We start from the raw sequence: 22,500 nt of genomic DNA on the forward strand, positions 1-22,500 counted from the left end.
GGGGAATGGTGTAGCATTGTACTGAGGCTGCATCATAGTCAACTAGGCAGGCGAGTAAGTCTTTTCCACAATTAACCAATCCTTGTAGAGAGAGACAGATGGAGACAGTTCCGGTACACGTATTAAGGCTGGACAAGAAGAGGTTTGCCTGTGAAGTCAGTCAGAGTAAATAATTCTTTAGCTTAAGATTCAGATGTAACTGTGACAAAGCGGGAGCAATTGGGAACTTTACCTTCTTGTTTTTGGAGGCATTGCTGGAAGAGGATAGTGTTGTCAAAATAAGAGGCTGTAGAAGATATCATAAAAAAATGGATTCCATTTGGCTGGGCTAAACAGAGTACTCAAAATATTTGTAGAGGTGATGGTAGTAGAAGGAAAGGGCCTATTGGAAGAGGGAGTGGTGTTGAATGTAGTAGAACTGTGGACAGCAGGCATTGAGGAGGGGGTAGTAGTAGTGTTTATAGGAGAGCCTGGGGTCAGGGAACCGGGGGAATTAAAATCACAGGGGCTAGTTAATGGTTAATGGTTAATGGTTAAAAACAAAATAATTGTGCAAGACACCTAAGGTCATGCAGCACTATAGGAAGGTATAGTAAAGGGCAGTGAACGGCGGTTGAGTTAGTGGTTAGTTGCTATACGTCAGCTATCTAGATTAATATTGAAAAGGTTAAAACTGGGCAAAGTTGATGAGTGAATGGGTTAAGGTCGGGTTAGGTAAAGGGGTTAGATCAAATGAAGGATATGTGTGCGACTGAGGAAGGAGAACAGGTTGTCAAAGCAGGTGTGTGATTCTGTAAGGATGTCTGATAGGTTGGTAGGTCGGTGAAGAGTGAATAGGTGGGGGAAAGCAGAGGTACGCGCTGCATCAAAGCGTGAACAGGACAACAGAATGTGTGAAACTAATAGAGGGACACTATACAGGGAACATAGGAGTTGATCAGAATGTGACATCAGATAGAAGGGTGTGGCCAATGCGTACGCGGCCGAGAGCCGTCTCTCAACGTCTGTTCCGATGAAATGTAGTTGACCAGGAGGAGATTGATAGTTTCACAGTATGTAATTTATTAGTGCGGAAACTTGACCAGAAGGTCTTTAAGTTCTTAAAGTGGGGGTAATAGTCCGTGGCTGGAATAGGTCAGAAATGTGGTTGGTGTGATGCAGACATATCGGCGTAGCGTGTTAGGCTATCTGCCTGTTCATTGCCGGGGGTTCCAACATGGCTGGGCACCCAGCAAAATCTGATAGCTTTATGGCGTGTGGACAAGTAGAACAACCAGTTCTGGATCTTACAAACAAGGGGTTTGGTCGAGTATACTGACTTTATGAGAGTTAATGAGTTACGGGAGTCAGTAAAAATATTGAGAGGAAGAAGGGAGTGAGTATATGTGTTTTAAGGCAAAAAGGATTTGGAGCCATCCGTGTAAAAATGAACATTGGAGGAATGAATGGACCATGGTCAAGGAAATGGGTGAGAAGGACAGCAGGGGGAATATTTGATTTTGGTGGGTCAGGGAAAACAGAGGTTAATGGTTAATGGTTAATGGTTAAAAGCAAATAAATGTGCTCGACATCTAAGGTCATGTAGCACTATAGTAAATGGTAGTGAAGGGTGGTTGAGTTAGTGATTAGTTGTCAAAGCTGGGCAAAGGAATTGACGAGTAAATGGGTTAAGGTCGGGTAAGGTAATGTATAGGGGTTAGAGCAAGTGAAGGATGTATATGCATTTGAGGAATGAAAACAGGTTGTCAAAGCAGAAAGTGTGAGAAGCTGTGGGAGGGATCACGAAAAATCGGTCCCATTTGGCTGGGCTAAATAGAGTATTTAAGAATTTTGTAGAAATGGGGGTAGTAGAAGGACGGGGGCATGTGGAAGAGGGAGTAGTGTTGAGGGAGGTAGTGTTATGGGGAGGTGGACAATAAGGTTGTAAGGTAGTAATAGGGGAGGGTGGGGTAGTTGGGGTGTGTGGAAGAGGGAGTAGTGTTATGGGGAGGTGGACAATAATGTTGTAAGGTAGTAATAAGGGAGGATGGGGTAGTTGATGAAGAAGGTTGTGGGGGTATAGTTGTTGAAGTTGAGCATGTTGGGAGAGTAGAAATGTCTCCTGGGGTGTTGATTAGGGTGGATACTGTACTAGTAGGCATTGAGGAGGGGGTATTAGTTGTAGTGTTCAGAGCCGTGGTCAAAGGAGACCCTGGGGTCAGGGAATCGGGCGAGTTTGAATTGGTGGAGCTATTTGATGAAGAGGCAAGCCTCATTGCCTCTAATAATGGTATGGTTAATGGTTAAAAGCAAAATAAATGTGCTATCTAATAATGGTATAAAATCTTCATTGTTGGCCATGGTAAGCCTGGAGTATGTTGGGGAGAGAAACGGTCCACCCCTCAGGGTCCCTCGAGGGGTAAGGGCTAGACAACTAAAGCAGGGGAATACCGTGCCCATGGCTCCCTCAGGCCGTTCAGGACTGGCACAAAGTCAGCCTTTCATCCTTTCAGCACGGCTCTCACACCGTAGGAAGTGGATAGTAGAAGGGGTTGGTGAAGGGACAGAAACGAAAAAGTAGGAGGGGAAAAAAAAGACCATGCAAAATTTGTTGAGTCGAAGGCTGAGTCCCAAGGTTGAGGAGTTCCCCAGCATTGGGTCCCAGTCTCCGCCTCCTAAGCCCCCCACGACAACAACAGGCAAGGGATTGGGGGGGGGGGGGGGGAGCAAATACGGGGGTAAAGTATAAGCCATGGACAGAAAACGGAAGAGGTCGTGGGATAGTTAGTTTGGTGAGGGAAAGTTGGTGGAATCGAGCATAGCATCGGAGAGAGAGAAGGGTACGGCGCCGAGAGAGAGATATTATGCCTGATTCAGTGTACAGGCGGAAGGTGTCTAGGGCTAAGCGAAGACCGGAGTGGTGAATTGTATCAAGATGAGCAATGAGGGAGGTTGAGGCAGAGGCATCCACACTCGAGAGTGGAGAGGATCAAGATAACAAGAAGATGAAGGAGAGTTTTGCGATCTGATCCCCAGGATATATGGGACAGATTTTGTAAGATTCGAAGACAGCGGCAAGCTTTCTCTTTAATGAAAAAATATGGTCTCCCCAGGCCAATTTGTAAAAAAAAAATAATAATAATAACTCCTAGCAATTTGCCAGAGGAACGGTATTGGAGTGGAGTACCATATCAGAAGATTGGAGGTTGCAGACCTACACGTGCGCGAGAGAAAAGGATGGAGAAAGATTTGGAGGTAGAAAAGCGGAAGCCATGATTTGTGGCCCAGGAAGATACTGATGATATTGCAGACGGAAGGAATTGGCGGAAATTTGGTATGGATGTGCCAGGGGCGAAGATGGTTAAATCATCAACATATAGTAATTACTGGGCTCCTGGATACTAAGGAATCAAGGGGTTCTGAGCACACTGCCCTGTGGGACGCCTTCGAACTGAGGAAAGAAGGATGGTGTAGAAGAGGCTATTTTGACCTGGAAATTGCGTTTGGAGAGGAAAAACTTTATAAAGACACCCATGTTTCCGCGTATGCCTAGGGAGAATAACTGTGAGAGAATATGGTACCGCCATGTCGTATCATATGCCTTTTCTAGGTCAAAGAATTTGGCCAATACGAATTCATGGCGTGCAAATGCAGATGTAATATATGTCTCGAAATGAGCAAGGGGTCAGCTGTACTTTGGGCACAGCTGTACTTTGGGCACAGCAGAAACCAAACTGGGAAGGAGAGAGAAGCCTGTGAGATTCAAGATACCACATTATGCGTAATTTAACCATTCGCTCTGGTAGTTTGCACAAGCAGCTAGTTAGAGCGATGGGGCGGTAATCTTGAGGGAGGGTACCCGATTTATTGGGTTTCAGGAAGAGGAGGATAAAAGCTTCCCGCCAATGAGAAGGAAAACTTCCTGACGTCCATATGTGGTTGAACATTGTTAATAGGAAAGATAGAGAGAAAGATGGAAGGTGTCGGAGCATACGGTAGTGAATACCGTCAGGGCCTTCATGAGTGTAAGGCAGCATTGAGTTCAAAGGAAGAAAAAAGAGCATTATAGGTCTCATCAGAGGATAGGGTGAAGACAATGGGGGTGCCTTCCCTGATGGTCTTAATAGAAGATAAGTGTGGAGAAAGGCGAGAGCCACTACTGACCTGGCTGAAATAGTCACCCAGTTCATTAGCGACTTGGAGAGGATCAGAGATGAGAGTATCTCGAATATGGAGGACGGGGCTAGATGAGGGGGATGTTTACCTGATAGTTTTTACTGTTCCGGATTGTACGACGGAGATAGGCGGATGCTCTTTTAAAGGAGATTAGAGCTGATAGTTGATTAGGGGTGCCTCGTTTGTAGCAGTGAAAACAGTTTCAAGTGAAGCGCCTTGGTGCAATCAGAATTCCACCATGGAACACATTTGGAGGTTTAGGTCTTGAGGTTCGAGGGATGGCTGTATAGGAAGCTCTTAGGACTGTAGTTGTGAAACACTGTATCATCTCTGAAATGGACGAGAAGGGGGATGGGGGTGTAGAAATAGCGGAAAGTGAAGTGAAAGTGCGCCAGTCGGCTCTATCAAAGCACAAGCGTGGGGAGTTAGGAAGTGGTACATATGAAATAAGAGAAAGAACTAGAAAGTGGTCACTATCGGGAAAGTGGTCTAGAACTGACCCATGGAAATCTAAATGAAGAGAAGGGGAACATAGAGAGAGGTCAAGGCATGAAAAAGATTGCGTGCGTGTGTCAAAGTGTAACCTTATTATTTTGAATTAAGAATAATAAGGTCATTGTGGAGAGGAATCGTTCTAGAGATCGGCCACGGGAGTTGGTGATAGAATCACCCCTAAGAGTGTGGCAGCAGTTAAAATCACCAACTATAAGGAGTGATTTGAGTTGGGAAATTATAGTTTCATAGGCAACAAAGTCAATGGGGTGGGAGGGGGAGAAGTAGACTCAAATTACTGTGACCCCGCGGCGAAGAAAGATGCGAATAACTGTGCAAGGGAGGAGGTATGATATAAGGTGTTATCTGATGGATAAGTATAGACGAGACACAAAGGGAGTGTGAGTAAGAGACAAAATGGTAATTAGGAATTGGTATAGGAGGATGTATAAGAAAAGTCTCTTGGAGGCAGATAATGGATGGGTTATAAGAAGAAACGATATGACGAAGGTCAGGTCTGTGAGAAAGGAAACCGCGAATATTCCAATGTATACTTTAGTTTATCTATGAGTGATTACGGTTATAGTGCGTGATGGAGAATTTGAAGGGGAAGGAGCTAGGGGGTGAGATAAGGAAGGAGAGGGGGAAGGGCATAGTTGTGACTTAAGGGATTCACGTGTGTATCCGGGAGGGAGTGGAAGGGATGGAGGGGATGGAGGGAGGGTTGGTGTAGGTGGAGCTAGAGTTGGGGGGAATGGCTGTGTTGGGAGGGAGTAGGAGGAAGGAGTGTAGGGGGATATGAGTAGGAGGAGGATGGATATCGCCAGTCATTTCGAGTGTGGAGGGAGCGAGAGTTGTGGAATTTCAGGGCGGATGAGGGGTTTCGGTGTCAGTTTGGAACTCGAGTTGATAGTTTTAAATATCTTCTGTAAAGGAGTTGGTTGGGACTTTTTGCGAAACAAAGGTCTTCTTATGAGGGGGCAAGAGGAGACTGGTGTCTGAGGAATTGAGGCAGACGGTAGGTCTCTCTGCTGCGGGTAGTGCGGGGAGGAAGAGGGGAAGGTGTTGGGGCTGTAGTAGAATGGCAAAAAAATTTGACTGGGAAAGGTAGGAGGTAGAAGTGGGGAAGTAAGATATAGGAGGGATAGGTATAGGGGAGGGTGTAGGAACGTCTTGGGAGGGAGGGGGATGGGGAGAGCGAGCGACATTCCTGGAGTAGGGAGTACGAGAAAAACCTTGCCGACATGTTCCTGTTTGTCTTCACGTAGAGTGAGTCCAAGTCACCTCAGACTCAAATTTGTAGGTGGGACGGCCCCTTTAAAATACATTATAAGGGGCCGCCACAGTTGGCACATGTGCGTGATTGTGGAGAGCAGTTTGATCGAGTATGACCAGGTTGGGCACATAGAGGGCATCTGGCTGTGGAACGGTAATGTTTGGCAGCATGTTCTTGATGCCAACAGTTTTGCCACTGACAGGGAGGAGGTTGATATGGTTGGATAGCGAGGGATTCTCCACCAATGTAAACATTCATGTCTACGGAAAGTAATTTTGGCAGTTAATGAGGTTCTTATGATGACCTCTGGGAGGAATAGAGTAGCACTGTACTGATATCACATCATAGTCTGTGAGGCAGGCGAGTAAGTCTTCTCCACAATCAGACCAATTTTTGTTATAGATAGAGTAGTTTGCTAGGAAGATAAAAACAATTCCTGTACAAGTATTGAGGGTTGGATGAGGTTCTGCAGGAATGGGGTTACCAGAGAGATCAGTTAGAGTTGATAATGCTATAGCTTGGTTTTCAGATGTTACTGTGACGAGACGGGAACGATCGGGTCGGCTACGGAAAGAGACACTGCCTACTTGTTTTTGGAGACATTGCTGGGAGAGAAGAGTGTTGTCAGAGTAGGGAGCTGTCGGAGGGATCACGAAAAATCGATCCCATTAAAAAGAGTATTTAAGATATTTGTAGAGATAGGGGTAGTAGATGGATGGGGGCGTGTGGAAGAGGAAGTAGTGTTGAGGGAGGTAGTATTATGGAGAGGTGGACAATAAGGCTGTAAAGTAGTAATAAGGGAGGATGGGGGTAGTTGAAGAAGGTTGTGGGGGTAGAGGTGATGAAGTTGAGCATGTTGGGAGAGTGGTAATGTCTCCTGGAGTTTGAGTGTTGACTTGGGTGAATAATGTACTAGTAGGCATTGAGGAGGGGGTAGTATTGCAGTGTTCAGAGCTATGGTCAAAGGAGAGCCTGGGGTCCGGGAATCCAGAGTTTGAGTTGGTGGGGCTATTTGATGAAGGGGCAAACCTCATTGCCCCTAATAAGGGTATAACATCTTCATTATTAGCTATGGTAAGCCTGGAGCATGTTGGGGAGAGAAACAGTCCACCCCTCAGGGTTCCCTTGAGGGGTAAGGGCTACGCAACTAAAACAGGGGAATACATGGCCCCCTCAGGCCGTTCAGGACTGGCACAAAGTTAGCCTTTTATCCTTTCAGCAAGGCTCTCACACCTTAAAAAGTGGATGGTAGAAGGGGTTGGGGAAGGGATGGAAATGAAAAAGCAGGAGGGGAAAAAAGACCATGCAAAATTAATTGAGTCAAGGGCTGAGTCCCAAGGCTGGAGAGTTCCTCAGCATTGGGTCCCAGTTTTCACCTCCTAAGCCCCTCACGACAACAACGGGTTAGGGATTGGGGGGGCTGCGGCTTGTTGATAAAGGGGCAAGCCTAAATGCCCCTTTACCATTATTAGCTATTGTAAAACTAGTGTATGTTAGTGAGGGAAATGGTCCATCTTGCAGAGTCCACTTCAGAGGTAAAAGTAGACAACTAAATGGGAAGTACTGTGCCCATGGCTTCCCCAGGCCGTTCATGGCTGGCACAAAGTCAACCTTTCATCCTTTCAACACATCTCTCACAATTTATGAAGTGGATAGTAGAAGGGATTGGAGACCAGAAGGAGAAAGAAGAGGAAAAGGAAGAGGAAAAGGAAAAGGAAAAGGAAAAGGAAAAGGAAAAGAGAAGAAGAGAAGACCATGTAAAATTGGTTGTCAAGGACCCCAGTTTTGGGCCACAGTCTCTGTCACCTGAAAGGGTATACATTTTGTTCTATATCCTTTTCTGCTGCACTTTTATGAATCAAGGTAGACAGAGGAAGTTTTCAAGCAGAGTAAATGGCTGCCTCTTTTGAAGCACAAATATGAAAAACAGAGGGTAGAAAATTATATCCAAGATAATTAATACTATAGGAAAAGTTTTTTTTTTCTATATTTGTCAGTTTCATAAACTATCCTCAGAATGCAAGGTGGTATTTAAAATTATGTAAAGCTTCAAATTATGTTTATATTATATAAAAAAACAAAATTCAAATATAAAAAGACTAAATAAGTGTATTTTCAGTATTTTTTAGCAGTTTTTATTAAACTTGATGGGGGAAAGAAAAAAGAAAAAAGAAAAAAAAATACTATGCTCTAGGAATTTCAATACTACATTGGCAAGTGTCCCTTCTCCATTGTTAGGGGATTCTTGTCACTTCGTACTTTAACACATTCTCTACTCACAGTTCTAAGAGCACTGCATATCTTATTGCCATTAACCTTGTGTGATTTGTCACACTGATAACATAACCCACACAAAATGTTACACTTTTAACATAAATGATCATATATTAATTAATCCTACCATGATGGCTAATACTGTGAGGCAAAGATGTTTTCAAGCCATGTACAACTGGAAAATTAATATGAATTTGATAAAGAAGATGAGAATACTGATTTAAAAGAAAAGGGTACTTAGAGAACATGTCCACTGAAAGGTTATGAATTATGGATGTACGCTGCAAGGCTTCCATTGATGGACCTTTTCTAGGACAGAACATTAGTCTAAATGGCAAAACATAACTATTGGAATACTATTTAAAACACATATAACATCTATTGGTCTTTAGATGCATTAAACTTACAAAATGGGTAATGGGTATACATTCCTGTGCGTCATTCTGCGCTTGGGCGACTGCCTGTCACAGGAAGGTTTATGACCTCATCTTGGTGATTGGAACACTGACTTATGATACATTGAGGTGTCATCCTATAGTCTATAATTATTTGCCATTATGTGATAGCATGTCTCTCGTCACCAATCAGTAAAGAATGTTATTAGTTTCATATAATTACAAAATCAAATATTCAATATTTTCAAACTGAAAATCTCATTTACAATTCTGAAACATAACTATCCAACAATAAACCCTAAAATTACATAAACTTAAATCCTATAATTACTGTAACTGCCTCTTAGCTGAATATGTTACATATTATCTTAATAATGGATAAAAGCTTACCTTAACATCTTTTAATAATTCTACCAAGAAACAAATGACATTGGCAAATGGCAATATATACATAAAGAGTTTCGTAACAAAACTATCCAGTTGTATTCCACATAATTTCATTCCTAAAAAAATTCTAAAAGATTTTCTAACAAATTAAAGAAATGTCACAACCACAGAAATTCCTGAAATATGAACTATAATGCCTTAATACTTAGAATGTATGGAATGTTATTATGAAATGTCTGGGTGTGTGCTAGTGTTACAATGTTTCTGAAGTAAGATATTTGTTATTAATAAGTTATCTTTTTATGTATGTTTCTTATAATATCAGTTATAAGTATATATTTGTTTGTGTAACTTTAAATTGGTGTAAAAAATATCAATTCCTTGGTAAATACTGAGATCAATGATGTGAGTGAAACTTTGGTTTGCACGATCATTATAAATACTGGTAGTAACCATGAACAAAATACTTTAACAAACATTTCCACAATGACATGGTTCACTCCATACTCCAAACTCCAAGCTACTATGAGATCCCTGATAGTGACCTAATGCCTTTCAACTTATCATCTGCACTACTGTCAGTTACTCCAACACAATGGATGATCATGTGTGTCAGCTGTTGGTGCTTCCCACTAATCTACACAGAATGTCTATCAATTTTCAAAAGTTAGAAAATATCTGGGTCTTGCTGATTCTTCAGATTGTGAATACTGTTCTCAAATGCTTTTTGTATATACAGCTTTATCAAAAAGGACTGATTTGATATGGACTACTCCAGGAACTGTTAAATCTAAAAGTGTAAAATTGGCATGAAAAAGTCCTACATTCTTTCCAAAAGAATTCTTCTGGATTAAAAAATAATATCACCATTTCTCCGAACGAAATCCACAGTCACACAACTACATGGCACTTGTGTAGTGCTGTGACACTGGAGGGCATTGAGGAGTATTGAGATTCTGGCGGCTTTCTGCACCTTCAGGAGGATCTCTCGTGTCGTGCGCTCGTGTCCCTGGGTCATGTGGACGCCCACCAGACTCTAGCACACGGTTAGTTGCATCTTGGACACGGCCAGGCTCATGTATCCGTGTACGTTTGCTGTCTATAATGCGAACACTGTCAGTTGGGTGAATAAGCTCATTGCTATAATACCAACGGACATATTTGCAGTAGTCCTCTTGTCGACGGCGATCAACATAACTGAAAATGCATGATGCTGGAACCCAGATGATGACTGAGATGATGATGACTGTCCCTACAATATTGTCCCGCAAGAACATCAGCACAGTGTTAATATTGATGTCCTCTATGATGTCCCAGAAACGCTCAACAACATCCTGCACCGTCTTCTCGCACTTCCCCTGCAAATTTGAAATTCTGTTAGAAAACATCTCTCAAATAATGACTAGTTAAGAAGCCATCTTAACGTATTTTCTTTTACTTAGCTTCTCACACATCTATAGCTTCGAAATAATTTTATACTGCAAATCAAGTATTCTTTTAATTATTACCTTGTTACAAAACCCATGAATACAAGGAGTTCCATCTGGGAGAATATCCAAGGGCATGACAGGGAAGCAGGTGTCATTTAGTGTCTTGCGACAGCACCTTTTACAAGCGTCATCAACTGTAAAGCACCAATTATGTTAGTTAATATCCCAATGTTTATTACTTATCTGCTTTTCAAACTATGAGATATTTCCAATTTATTCCATATGTTCAAAATGGGACAGTTCAACAAAAAGTGTGATGTTCCTCTTTTATATTACTTTGCTACCATAATTTACAAAATAATAAAAAAAAAAAAAAAAAAGTCTCATAAAAAATGCAATCTGTTCTTGGAGGACAAAATGGCATTTGCTACTAGTCTGATATCACTAACAACATTAGCTTACTGGTATCACACATGCAGCTCTGCATCTCCTGTGTCTCACAGTAGGGAAGGCAGGATCCCTGGTGGCACTGGCCCTTCTCAATGCATGGAGTGCCATCATCCATGGGTTTTGCTTTGGGGCAGACTGCTGTAGTGCCTAGACACCTGGACTCATTCTCACATGTAGCTGGCTGTTGCTCCCTACATTTTACGCCCTGACTCATATACTGGCAGCCGTGGCAGCAGGGTGAGTTACGATCACTGCAGGTTGCCCCATCCCTCAGTTTGCAGTGCTTGTCACAACACAAGTCTACATCATCCTGACCTACTAGTCCTGCATCACATTGCTCTTGGCCTTCTACACGCTGGTTGCCGCAGTAACTCTCTTCTGGCTCAGTGAAGCAGCGAGAGGACTTGGCTACTAGGACAGCACGGATTGCTCTCAGACTGCATGGGGAGAACCTCTGAGGGAAGAAATGTAAAAAATTGTAGTCTATCCACTTTTGATCCACCTTTTTTGTCCTAACCTAACTTTTCTCTCTCATTTTGAATGAGGTGCACTTTTCTTCTCTTTTTTCCTTGTTCAGTGAACTTTGATCTACTGACTCTGCGCCGATCTTGCTAAAGGCAGTGTTCTGTGGTGAACTTCCTAGGATCTATTCCCAATTTTTAAAACAAAATAGAGCTCCTTCCATCATTAAAATGACCAACTGCACTATATGTAGCCTCCTCAAATGCTTCTTTTTTTCCGCAAAATATTCTCTGCTACATCGGTCCCATATGATTTTGTTCAAACATTCTTTCGTATTTTGTGTTTTGCCATGTAGGCACTTTGAAAGCAAATTATCAGAAGAGATCATCAAAAACCGGTTGAATAAAGTCAAAAACTGCTTTTGAGATCCCCCTTCTGTGTTTGTAGGTAGCAGGATTTCTCTCCTCTCCTGGACACGGATCATGCATTAGGTTAGTGGCAGATGATATAACATGCAGGAGAACAGCACTAACAGCCTATGATTGGTTTATATTCTAAAGTGCACAATAGGAATTTTTTTAAAAATTGGGATAAATACCCCTAAAAGAGTACCTGTATCCAAGGGTATTACCCCCAAAAAGTACCTGTATCCAAGGGTAAATTGTGGACCACAAACCAAAAGTACCATGTAATAACCTAGACTTTTATGGTATGTGTGATATAGCTAGATCATAATATGTCAGAAATTTGGATTCTACATGAAAAACTGCATTAGAAACTACAAAAAAATAATTGTGCTTCTTGAAAATTAAAAAAAAAAAAAATATCATACTTACAAAGCCCACTACTCAACCTAGCCTAATAGTTAGCCATGCCAATATATACAGTATATAGGTGTTATCCCACATGCCAATCAAATGAAGCAATAATAAGCATCACTACTAGGATTCTGCCTGTATGTCAAATTTTGTGCTATTCTTTGGCTAAACTTTATGATTTCCAAATGAAAAAAAAATGTTCAAGCTAGAAATGTCAGAAGTAGTGAATGAACTGTCAAACAACAGACATCTACAAATTACCTCCTATTGTAAACTATCACTAAACCCTGGGAAATTTTGAGCTGAATGATGTACACAAAGGATTCAAAGGGGGATATCAGCAAAAGTTCTGACCAAACTGAACTGGCACCAGACAAAGAGAGGTCTCAACATGCCACCTAAGAGAAAGGTTTTCTTTCTGCTTATGCATTTTTTTTTTATATGTGGATAATCATTTTTGTGATTTTCTTCTACAAGATCCCTTATAAAATGCTTCAAATCTGGTTCACTGTTGTTGCCTCTTCTAGTTTTTCCCTTTAAAGTGTAAGCTAAATAATGCAATATCATCAATATTAACTGACTAAGAAGTGTGCATCTTCCTCCTACCAAGCCTGAATTTATTCCTATCCTCTATAACCTCATCATTTTCTTTTGTGAACATACTGATATCTTTTGTGAGGCAGATACAAACTGCACTCTTGTCCAATAGGAAAGAGCACCAACAGCACATTTAAGTAAAATTAATTAATCTTATGAGCTCCCCTCCTCAGCAGTCTGCCTGTCTCTAATAAGCCTATCTTAGCCATCAAAGCACTTACAAGTTGCTATGTCAAACAACTTCTGAAAATTATTAAAAAATACATCATATTTTTTTTTTTTTCAAAGTATTTAATGAAAATCTCCATGACTACCTCATATTTATCACTGTATGCCTCAATCATGTGTACTAATCACTGGGATAAAAGCTTTATTCAAAATATACAATAACATTTCATATTCAACTTGAAACTTACTAGATCGAAAAATCACTTCATTTGGTTGCATTTAGTATTTGATAATGCCATTGTGAGTTGATAAAATATTTTCCTATAGAAAATTGCAAACAACCTCAGGGTCAATTTCTAGACTGACCAGATTCCACCGATTATAATAATAACAATTGTGGTAATATTAATAACATTAATAATAATAGTGATAACAATAATAATACTAATTCCACAAAATACAGGGAATAAAGTAGTGAGGTCGGTAGGCCTAGGTATTAACTCTTTACTGAATGAGTGCTTAGAAAACCACCTCAGTATAAACAAAATTGAAAAGACAAATTTTTAGTGGACAGCATGTGAATGATGCTAATGGGTTAATGCTGGAGGACAATACTTTCACTTCTATGTGTTTAATAAAGAAATTTTATTTATCTATCTTATATAACTAAATCAAATACTTTAGTACATTATAACAGGTACAAGAAAAAGTAAAAAAGTGAATAAACAAAGTTCAACAATTTTCAAGACATATCACACGAAAATTGCTAGTAGACATCTTTCTCATTTTGAAAGAATTAAAAAAATAAAAGCCCCTTTGTGGAAAAGTGCAAATTCAGATTTCATTTCTTTAAACAATGCTATTCTCATGCTAATGTAGATTCCCCCCCTAAAGGCTCATTTTATTCGCATGCAAGAAAAAGGTGCAAAAATGATCCACCCTACTGTATGTGTCAGGGTATGGTAAGAGCACAGCTTTAACCCAATGTCGCTATGAAAATTCCGTGCCCTTTCTAGATTTTTTTGTGAAATGTCTTTGTATATAGATAGCTCTGCCATTGCTTAGCCAACCTGATTCTACTTTTTCTTGAATTTGTGGGAAAAACATTTTTTTACTAATGCTATCAGTATCGATGGTGTTATTTTTATAATAGATATCATAATTACTATAATGTTACTGATATTAATAACAGCAATACAAGACAACAAAAAATATTTTAAAAAATCAAGGAAAAGGGTAAACAGGTGAGACAGGTACTATTTGTAATTGGCTCATTGGCGAATTAGTATAAATGGAGCCATCTATGTGAACAACAATTAATAAAGTAAACTCACAGTGGGGATGGTATGTATGTAAATGCCATGCCCGTCAGTTTTGGGTTAAGTATGATTTGTCAGTGGAGATATAGTATCCTAATGCACAGTACTTATAGAGTGACTATCATGAATATTACACATTTAGATATTATGTTGCTTTGCATATAAAGATCAGAAGTGGGATCACATTAGTGTAGTTAAAGCAACTAGTGTCACTATGTATCCAATGGCTTCATTCTTGTTATAACAGTGATAATTATAAATATATATATATATATATATATATATATATATATATATATATATATATATATATATATATACATACACACATATATATATATATATATATATATATATATATATATATTTATATATATATATTTCTTTTGAGAAAACTGTATAAAAAACTGTGCTACACTGCCACATACAAGTGTATTTACTTAATCTGCAATGTACATGCATTCATATGAAACTTCCTTACTTCCTTACTTACATATTAATTTCAGTTACCCTGTTAGCCTACCTTGTTGTTAATGTCATAACCAGACACAGAATATGTGTACATGAGATATGATCCTCCTTGACTGGCACTGGGGCTGCACTCCGGTCGGTCTGGGTCATGCTCTGAGCCCCAGTTGTGTCCAAACTCGTGTGCTGTGACAAGATCTGCCTCACGAGTGATCACTCTCTGCCCATAGTGGTTCCTGGATGAACTCAGGCCGGAATTCAGGTAGAGAGTGTGTCCATTCTTAAAGTATTCTGTAAAGTTACAGAGTAAGAATGAGAATAAGAAAAAGAAAAGAAGACAACTTTTTCAAACTATACAAACAGCCTATACTTTGAATTTGAAGTAGAATAGCTACATCTTTATCTCTGAGGATGGTAATGGAAAAGAGATATTAGAAATGTAAAAACATATGATGTGTATATCTTCTACAAATTACAACTTGTCAAATATGCTTTATCAAGATGAAATATCTCTGATCTACATTTGAAGTATATGACTTGATAGCTTGTTACAAATGTAATAATGATTAACATGTTGGACCTGGGTGCCTTGCAAATGACAAAAATCCAGGCATTAGGCTTACTTGAGTAGCGACTCTCCTGTATGCCTGGCTCAAGCAAACACTCAGACACAATATCAAGACTCTGCCTCCTCTTTCCAATGGAATTAGCTCTTATGCTGCATATGCCATTTTTACATTTTCAGAGGTCTATATTTGCTATCTGTTATACTGTATCAAGATGGTAATACACTGTTTTCCTTAAGCAGACTCTATATTATCTCTACAGGTAGTCTACAACTCATCACAATAACAATAACAATGATTGACAGTGTGTTGTGTTATTTTTAAAATATATTTGTATTATTCAATTCAAAGCAAGCTGGAAGGGGTTACTGTGCAAGGAAACTGTGTCCTTGCTAGAGCTGGCCCTCTCTCAGGCATAGCCCTCAGCCAATTTTTCCATGACAACACATTCCCATTATCTTTATTACATGACATCTCCATCACCCGGATCCAATGGGTTAATGCTAATCTGTACATAAGTGTAAAAGAAAAAAAAGAAAAAGAAAAAAGTAATGATGAAGTTATAATAATAGAGTAATAAATATAATAATAATAATAATAATAACAACAATAACAACAACCAAATGAAAGTAATAATGATTACCTAGATGCCCAAATATACAAATACTTTTCTTTCTTTTCTGCATTAATTTACCTACAAATGCATAACTTAAAACTAGGTACAAACAAGGGTGCACAAAAGAAATTGTACATTTTTTAGTCTGAAAAGCACATGGTTATTATCTTCTACTAGGTTTAACCCAATGACTACGGATTTGTGTACTGTCCTCTGTATTTGTATGCGAATTCTGTTACATACACATGGCTCCACATATGCTCAGCCAAAAAGGAGTTTATCAATTCCCCATTTTTTGAGACTGGGAAAATTTGTTTTTCTAATAATTTGATTTCAATATTTTTATAATTCTTACTGATATTATGATTATTAAATTGTTATCAAAATCTTGGTAACATTAAAGACAATGAAATAATACAAAAAGGGTAAACATGTGAGATAGGTAGGACTAATAACTAACTCCTTGGTGACTTAGCAATTGTAGAGCCATTTGTGTGTAAATACAATAAATGAACTTATATTACAATGAGCATAGCATGTATTCCTGCCCTCCATGCCAATTGGGTTAAAAAAAAAAGAAGAAATAACCATAAATCATGCAAACACAAAGCCTCTCAGCATCACTGGCTGATGCATAAGCAGGAGGAAGAGAAGAGAAGAAGAGAACTTCTACAGAAACATTTTTCCTAAAAAGAAATGTACTTGCATGTCAAAATGAAACAATGGAACAATGAACAACTGAAGTCTACAAATATTCAGGAGGATCCCACCCCTTTCTTTGTTTATTCTTGGGATTTTTCTTTCAAAAGGTCAAAATATCATGTAATAAAATGGGCTATAAAAAAATATTAGCTGTTGCACAACCATAAATCTAGTTTTCTTGATAATCCAAGGTAAGAGTTAATGAGCCACAATTTCACCCTAACAAGTGGGCATGATCTCATCCACCCACCTGTTCACCCCTCTCTAGGTCTCTTACACCTTCAGGTGGACTGCCCACCAAAGCTGAAAAACACTAGACTAGATAACCTTTTCTCTTTTATACCTTTATTTATCACATGAATTCACATAAAAAAATGTATATCTTCAAGTCAGAAGTACAGACTCTTGGAAAATCTTTTGAATGGTAATATGTGTTTGTATTAGTCAAAGAGTTGATCTTGAATTGGTCTTCTTTCATATTTTTTGAGCATTTAATATTAAACATAAATGACTTGAATACAAGTTCAGGCCATATTGATTCCTAAATCTTGCTACTAATTGCAGACTGAATCCACCAATATAGGACAAATAATGCAGTTATCTAAACTAAATTAGCCCTATAAATCATAAATAAACGAAGCTTTAACATAACAAGTAAATGATAATACATAAATAAATAATGGACAGAAAATAACTGATAACCCCTTGCAGAAATACTTACTGCTGTTGTGTAGGTAGGATTTGGCACTAACATTCAAAATACTGAAGGACCCCTTAACCACATGCCACTGGGGAAAATACTGTGCTCATTTTAAATTTTGTGTGTGAAATGTCTCTGCACATAGATGGCTCTGCTAGTGCTTAGCCACAAGAGAGTCAAGCAGTAGACCTTGTGACTTTACCTAATTTCACCTTTCCTTGATTTGGTGGGAAAAACAAATGCTATGAACATCGATGGTGTTATTATTATTATAGACATTATAATTACTATGTTATAAACATTAGTAACAGCAAAATAAGATAACATAAAATATTTTCGTAAATCAAGGAAAAGGGTGAATGAGTGAGACAGGCAGTACTTGTAATTGCCTCATTGGTGACTTAGTACAAGTGTAGCTATCTATGTATTAAACAATTAATAAAGTAAACTCACACCATGCATGTCGGCACTGGGTTAAACTATGAGATAAAAAGATCATGCAAAATCTGAAGCAATGAGATTTTATGAGGCACATCAATCCTGCATTCAAATCCCTCACCACCAGTGGATGGTAACCCCGGCCATTCCTTGCACACAGGGGATAGCTTAGAAGCAAAATGAAACAGACAGCATGTCACAGCAAGAATATCCATTGTAACAAATGGAATCAAACTAAACCTATTATGTGATAATAATTATAATTCTAAAAGAACTTTAAGACGGCTAAAAATACTTCAAAGAATCTACTGATGTACATGCATTACATACATATAAAAACATTCATACACACACATACACACACACACACACACACACACATGCACACACGCACCCACGCACGCACGCACGCCAAACGCGCGTGCATCCATGCATACAAACATGTGCAAGCACATGATAAAACACACACACACACACACACACACACACACACACACACACACACACACACACACACACACACACACACACACGCACGCACACGCATACAAACATGTGCAAGCACATGATAAAACACACACACACACACACACACATCCATGCATACAAACATGTTCAAGCACATGCTAAAACACACACACACACACACACACACACACACACACACACACACACACACACACACACACACACACACACACACACACACACACACACTTTATATAAACCTAGTCTGGCAGACTGAGCAGGGAACCCACCTGGAGTGCAGATTCCACCAACTGAGTTCCTGCGAGGAGATCCTACATAAGCAAGGCCCAAGATTCCCCCTTCAAACTTAATGTCGGTGAAGAGATGTGCCAAGCAGTAATCCTTATGAGAGTACTCTCGGCTAAACACCTTTAGGAGAGAAGGTCAGGCACGAAGCAAAGATGAAGACTTGCTACATTAACCCAAGGACTGTTAATTCCTTAACTATATGAAGCAACTTATATGTATATATATATATGTATATATATGTATATATATGTATATATATGTATATATATGTATATATGTATGTGTGTATAAATATGTGTGTGTGTGTGTGTGTGTGTGTGTGTGTGTATATATATATATATATATATATATATATATATATATATATATATATATATATATATATATATATAAATTCACCTTTCTAACAAATTTGCTACAATCCCACTCCTAAACACACAGCAGGATTTCTTTTAAAGAAAATGATCAAGTTTTGGGCAAGCACTTGGAAAAGGTAAAGGACAAGAAGAAGAAGGAGCTAGTCCATTCCACAATGGCACCAGAAGATGAGCAATGATCATGGATAATAATCATAATCAAGTTCTATAATATCTAAAGGTTTAGCCAATCAACTAACTCAATTTAAATGACTTTACAGACTCCAATGTCTTTCCCAAAGGGAATTAAATAAAAAACAAGGACAAGATACTGAACTAACAGTATGTAAACATTATGATTAGAATATTTCCGGTCATAGTATACTGATGATGCAATAATGACCATCACGAGAATCATGTAATAAAAATAAATAAATCATGAAATACAATAATTATTTCTGTACATATTCTACTACTACTGTGGAACGAAAAATGAACTACATTTGAAGTTCAGGTCTTTTTTCATTCTTATTTAATCAAATACAAATGAAACTGCAATTATGTGAAGTTAAGGCACACCTGCATACAAAAGCCACTCTTCCCTTTAGTTATTTGAATATTCATAGCACATCACACTATCCATACCATAAGATTACCGTAAAAAGCATTTCTCTCACTCTCCACAAAAGCCACTGAAAAAAATTAATTAACTTCAATGCAATCTACCTGCCAAATGAACAGAAAGCAAAATCATTTGAACCGCCACCCATATCACTATGGTTTAAGCAATCCCAGGGAGAAATATTAGTACTTTGCATTTTCTTAAATCCTTTTGCAAAAAATGGATTTATAACCTTAAACATCACACACATACAAATTTTACCCCCAACAACTGTTAATGATTTAAAGATGCATGTTTTAAAAATATGCATGCAACTTAATTTGTTAGTTCCAAATATTACAAAAGTGAATGTGTAAGCAAAAAATATGTATATAATTAACTGGCAAAACACTATTACTGTGTACTGATTAAATGAGAGAAGATAGAGGAGAAATCAGTCCAAAACGCCCCAGAGACCTGAATTTCAGGCCTTCCAAAATTCCCATCTTCCAATAAACTTCTTATTGTATGTATTTTTTTTTCTCCCATACATTTAACTGTCTTTGTATTTATCAATGTATTCTTTGCTGTAGGGAACTCCTGCAACACATACTTCTTGCATTATGACACTTACCTCTAAGAGGTTACGCACATCCCATGAGTTGCGTTCCATATTATAGTGAACTTGGTTGGAACCTACAGGTGACCATTCCTGGTGCACTAAAATCTTTTTAATGACAAAGCCCATGCCAGAAAAATCTGCTGTGTCTACCCCATCCTTCCAAACAGTGTTTTCATAGATTTTGTCCACACGATCAATGAGGTTGATCTGAAAATGTTCAAAAGAAAATTGTATTCAGAGTCACAAAACTATGGTTGTACTACACTACCCTCCTAAATTCTGCCACTAAAAAGAAAAGAAATGAAAGAAAAGTAAAATCGATCAAAGCTCAATCAAAACAATACATTCACTGAAATTACACATCTTAGCTCAGCAAAAGTTCTTGAGAAATATATGAGGCTGCTGGCCTATAACATTTCTATTTCAGGTATAAAGCAAGATATAAGCCTTAAAGGGGGAACTAACTCACCAGGTAGTTGACTGTGGTCTTGTAGTTAGAACCACCCATTTCCCTGAAGAAGCGGTAATCAGCCACTAGTAACAGCGGACATCGTGTCTTGTCCCCATTGAAGTTGTAAGGTTCTGCCTGTTGTCTCTTGACCCTCCTTTTGGGGCTGTGCTCCTCAGGCAGAGTCTCAGGAAAGCTTTCGATGGGAGGCTCATAACCTTCTATCCATTCTTCTTCATCATCCATCTCTGTGACATACAAACCCACACAGAGATCAGTGCCAGAAGAAAATAGAGGAGGGATGGCAAAAAGAGAAAAGCTACTATGGGCAATAATGTGAACATGTGTACTAGAGAAAAAGAAAGATAAAGAGAAGAAGCACTATGGTCGTCTTATTATTCTGAAAGTATTAAATCCACATGGCAGAGCCCAAGTGACCTTATTCTAAACCCAAAGCTGTTGGGGATGGCATGTACATACATATTATGCCCAAAGTGAGTTGAATTTATCAAATGTTTTTACACATAGATGGCTCCACAAGTATGAAGTCACCAATGAGCCAATTACATGTACTACATGTCTCACCTGTTTACCATTTTCCTTAAATTTTGAAAATATTTTCTGGTACTTAATATTGCTGTTAGTAATATAAATAACACTACAATAAATACAATGTCTATAATAAAAATAACAACACTGATATTGATAGCAGTAGTAAAAAATGTTTTTTTTCCTGCAAACTCAAGGAAAGGTGAAATCAAGTGAGGTCACAAGGTCTACTAAATGATTCCTTTATGGCTAAGCACTTACAGAGCCATCTATGTGCAGAGACATTTCACAAAACAATACTAGAGTGAACACATTTTCCCAGAGACTTTGGGTTAAAAGAAAAATTACATGGGTGAATATCAAAAAACCTTTCTACTGTTATGAGTAGTACACAAACATGAATGACTACTGACAAGACAATGGCAGTACCAAGTTAATTGTATAAATTCGCATAAAAAATGAAATAACAATAAAAAAAAATTATCTTGTAATTATTAAAACACATAGGTACAAAATAATAAGATGAAAAATTAAATAACAAAGCGCACCTGTTGTTTCATTTCCTTCCTTGACGTAATCACACATTTTATGTCCTTTGAGAGTCGGATGGTTGTCTTCCCAGCTGTATTTCACATCTGATCCTCGGTACACGATCATTGAATCGTCTTTGGCATCTGGTATATGTCTCCATGATGGCTGAAACAGAATATCGTATTCAAGTACTACTTATCACAAGAAAATAACAATTTCTATCTTCATTTAAAAAAAAAGACATTGACATAGATTTTGATAAATAAATAAATAAATAAATAAATAAATAAATAAATAAACAAACACACCCACACACACACACACATACACACATACAGACATACACACATACACACACACACACACACACACACACACACACACACACACATATATATATATATATATATATATATATATATATATATATGCATGTCTGTATGTATGTATGTATGATGTATACATGTATGTATATTTCTATGTATGTATACATGCATATATATATATATATATATATATATATATATATATATATATATGTATGTATGTATGTATGTATGCATATATATATATTAAATCTATATATATATATATATATATATATATATATATGCATGTCTGTATGTATGCATGTATGTATATATGTATGTATATATGTCTGTCTGTCTGTCTGTCTGTCTGTCTGTCTGTCTGTCTGTCTGTCTGTCTGTCTGTCTGTCTGTCTGTCTGTATGCATGCGCATGAATGCGCGCGCGCACACACACACACACACACACACACACACAGATTATTGGTATATGAGATCCACAACCATTTCTCAACTTTTTTGTGCTTTATACATATATACATATATAAATATATAAATATATAAATAAATAAATAAATAAATAAATAAATAAATTC

The 22,500-nt window shown here is 38.2% G+C and overlaps 1 protein-coding gene across 1 annotated transcript in view; it reads right to left on the reverse strand.

Annotated features, from left to right (window-relative positions):
• Nucleotides 1-7,893: 7,893 nt before the first annotated feature.
• Nucleotides 7,894-22,500, reverse strand: part of LOC125046731 (ADAM 17-like protease) — a 17,275-nt gene continuing 2,668 nt past the window's right edge. Inside the window, exons 5-12 of the mRNA XM_047644633.1 lie at nucleotides 21,615-21,762; nucleotides 20,539-20,765; nucleotides 20,082-20,276; nucleotides 18,472-18,610; nucleotides 14,747-14,982; nucleotides 10,872-11,313; nucleotides 10,488-10,603; nucleotides 7,894-10,337 (exon numbers count right to left, since the gene is read on the reverse strand). Of these exons, the coding sequence (XP_047500589.1) occupies nucleotides 9,879-10,337; nucleotides 10,488-10,603; nucleotides 10,872-11,313; nucleotides 14,747-14,982; nucleotides 18,472-18,610; nucleotides 20,082-20,276; nucleotides 20,539-20,765; nucleotides 21,615-21,762 (1,962 nt within the window). The 3' untranslated portion in view covers nucleotides 7,894-9,878. The remainder of the gene's footprint in view (nucleotides 10,338-10,487; nucleotides 10,604-10,871; nucleotides 11,314-14,746; nucleotides 14,983-18,471; nucleotides 18,611-20,081; nucleotides 20,277-20,538; nucleotides 20,766-21,614; nucleotides 21,763-22,500) is intronic.

This window comes from Penaeus chinensis, chromosome 39 (genome assembly GCF_019202785.1).
Source record: "Penaeus chinensis breed Huanghai No. 1 chromosome 39, ASM1920278v2, whole genome shotgun sequence".
NCBI classification, from domain to species: domain Eukaryota; kingdom Metazoa; phylum Arthropoda; class Malacostraca; order Decapoda; family Penaeidae; genus Penaeus; species Penaeus chinensis.